This window comes from Bison bison, unplaced genomic scaffold (assembly GCF_000754665.1).
Source record: "Bison bison bison isolate TAMUID 2011002044 unplaced genomic scaffold, Bison_UMD1.0 scf7180017864297, whole genome shotgun sequence".
Classification (NCBI taxonomy): domain Eukaryota; kingdom Metazoa; phylum Chordata; class Mammalia; order Artiodactyla; family Bovidae; genus Bison; species Bison bison.
The window spans coordinates 6,584,600-6,585,304 of record NW_011494869.1 but is presented as its reverse complement, the minus strand read 5'-3'; the positions used below and the strand labels follow the sequence as shown (position 1 = coordinate 6,585,304).

General features: G+C 74.8%; 1 protein-coding gene across 1 annotated transcript in view; it reads right to left on the bottom strand.

Moving 5' to 3' along the window:
- SLC12A4 (solute carrier family 12 (potassium/chloride transporter), member 4) overlaps positions 1-497 on the bottom strand; it is a 22,184-nt gene extending 21,687 nt beyond the window's left edge. Inside the window, exon 1 of the mRNA XM_010851006.1 lies at positions 332-497. Within this exon, the coding sequence (XP_010849308.1) occupies positions 332-446 (115 nt within the window). The 5' untranslated portion in view covers positions 447-497. The remainder of the gene's footprint in view (positions 1-331) is intronic.
- Between the last annotated feature and the right edge of the window lie 208 nt (positions 498-705).

The window sequence follows — 705 nt, the reverse complement described above, 5'->3', positions numbered from 1 at the left end:
CCCCCAGGCGGGAAGAGCCAGAGATGGAGGTTCAGCGCTCTTGGCGCCCCAGGCGGCCCCGCTGGCCTGGCCACGTCTGCAGCCCCCGCCCGCGGCCCTCAAGGGAGGAGCTGGGGTGAGGAGGGAGGCCCGACCGCGACAGCAGGCGCCGGGGGCCCAGGAAAATTGTGTCTGAGCGCGAGGAGTTGGGGACTGTTTAGCGGCGAAGGAGTCTTAAGAAAAGTTGGGCCCTCATCGACGTGTGTGCGCACGGCCCGGCGTCTGTGCGCCAGCCGGTCCCGCATGGCCCGCTCTCCGCCCCGGCCCGGGACCCCACCGGGCCGCCCCTCACCGTCCGCGTCCTCCCGATCGGCGCGCTCCCCGTAGTCCACCCAACTCAGACCCTCGAGGTTGTCATAATCGCCGCGCCGCGGCCCGTCTACCGGCACCACGGTGAAGTGAGGCATCCCGCGCGCTCGGCCCCGCCGCGCCCGCCGCCCCGGCCGCCTGCCCGGCTGTCCCCGCCGCTCCGGGCCGGCGCGCCCCGCCCGCTCACATTCCTCCCCGCTGCGCTCACTTCCTCCGCCCGCCCCCCGGGCCGCCCCTCGGGGGCGGGGAGCAGGAGGGGCTCATGGCCGGCTCCTCCCTGAGGGGGGCCCCGGAGGAGTGAAACCCCCGGGGCGGGAGTACTATTCCACGCCCTGGGGAGGCCATGAGCCCCTCCTG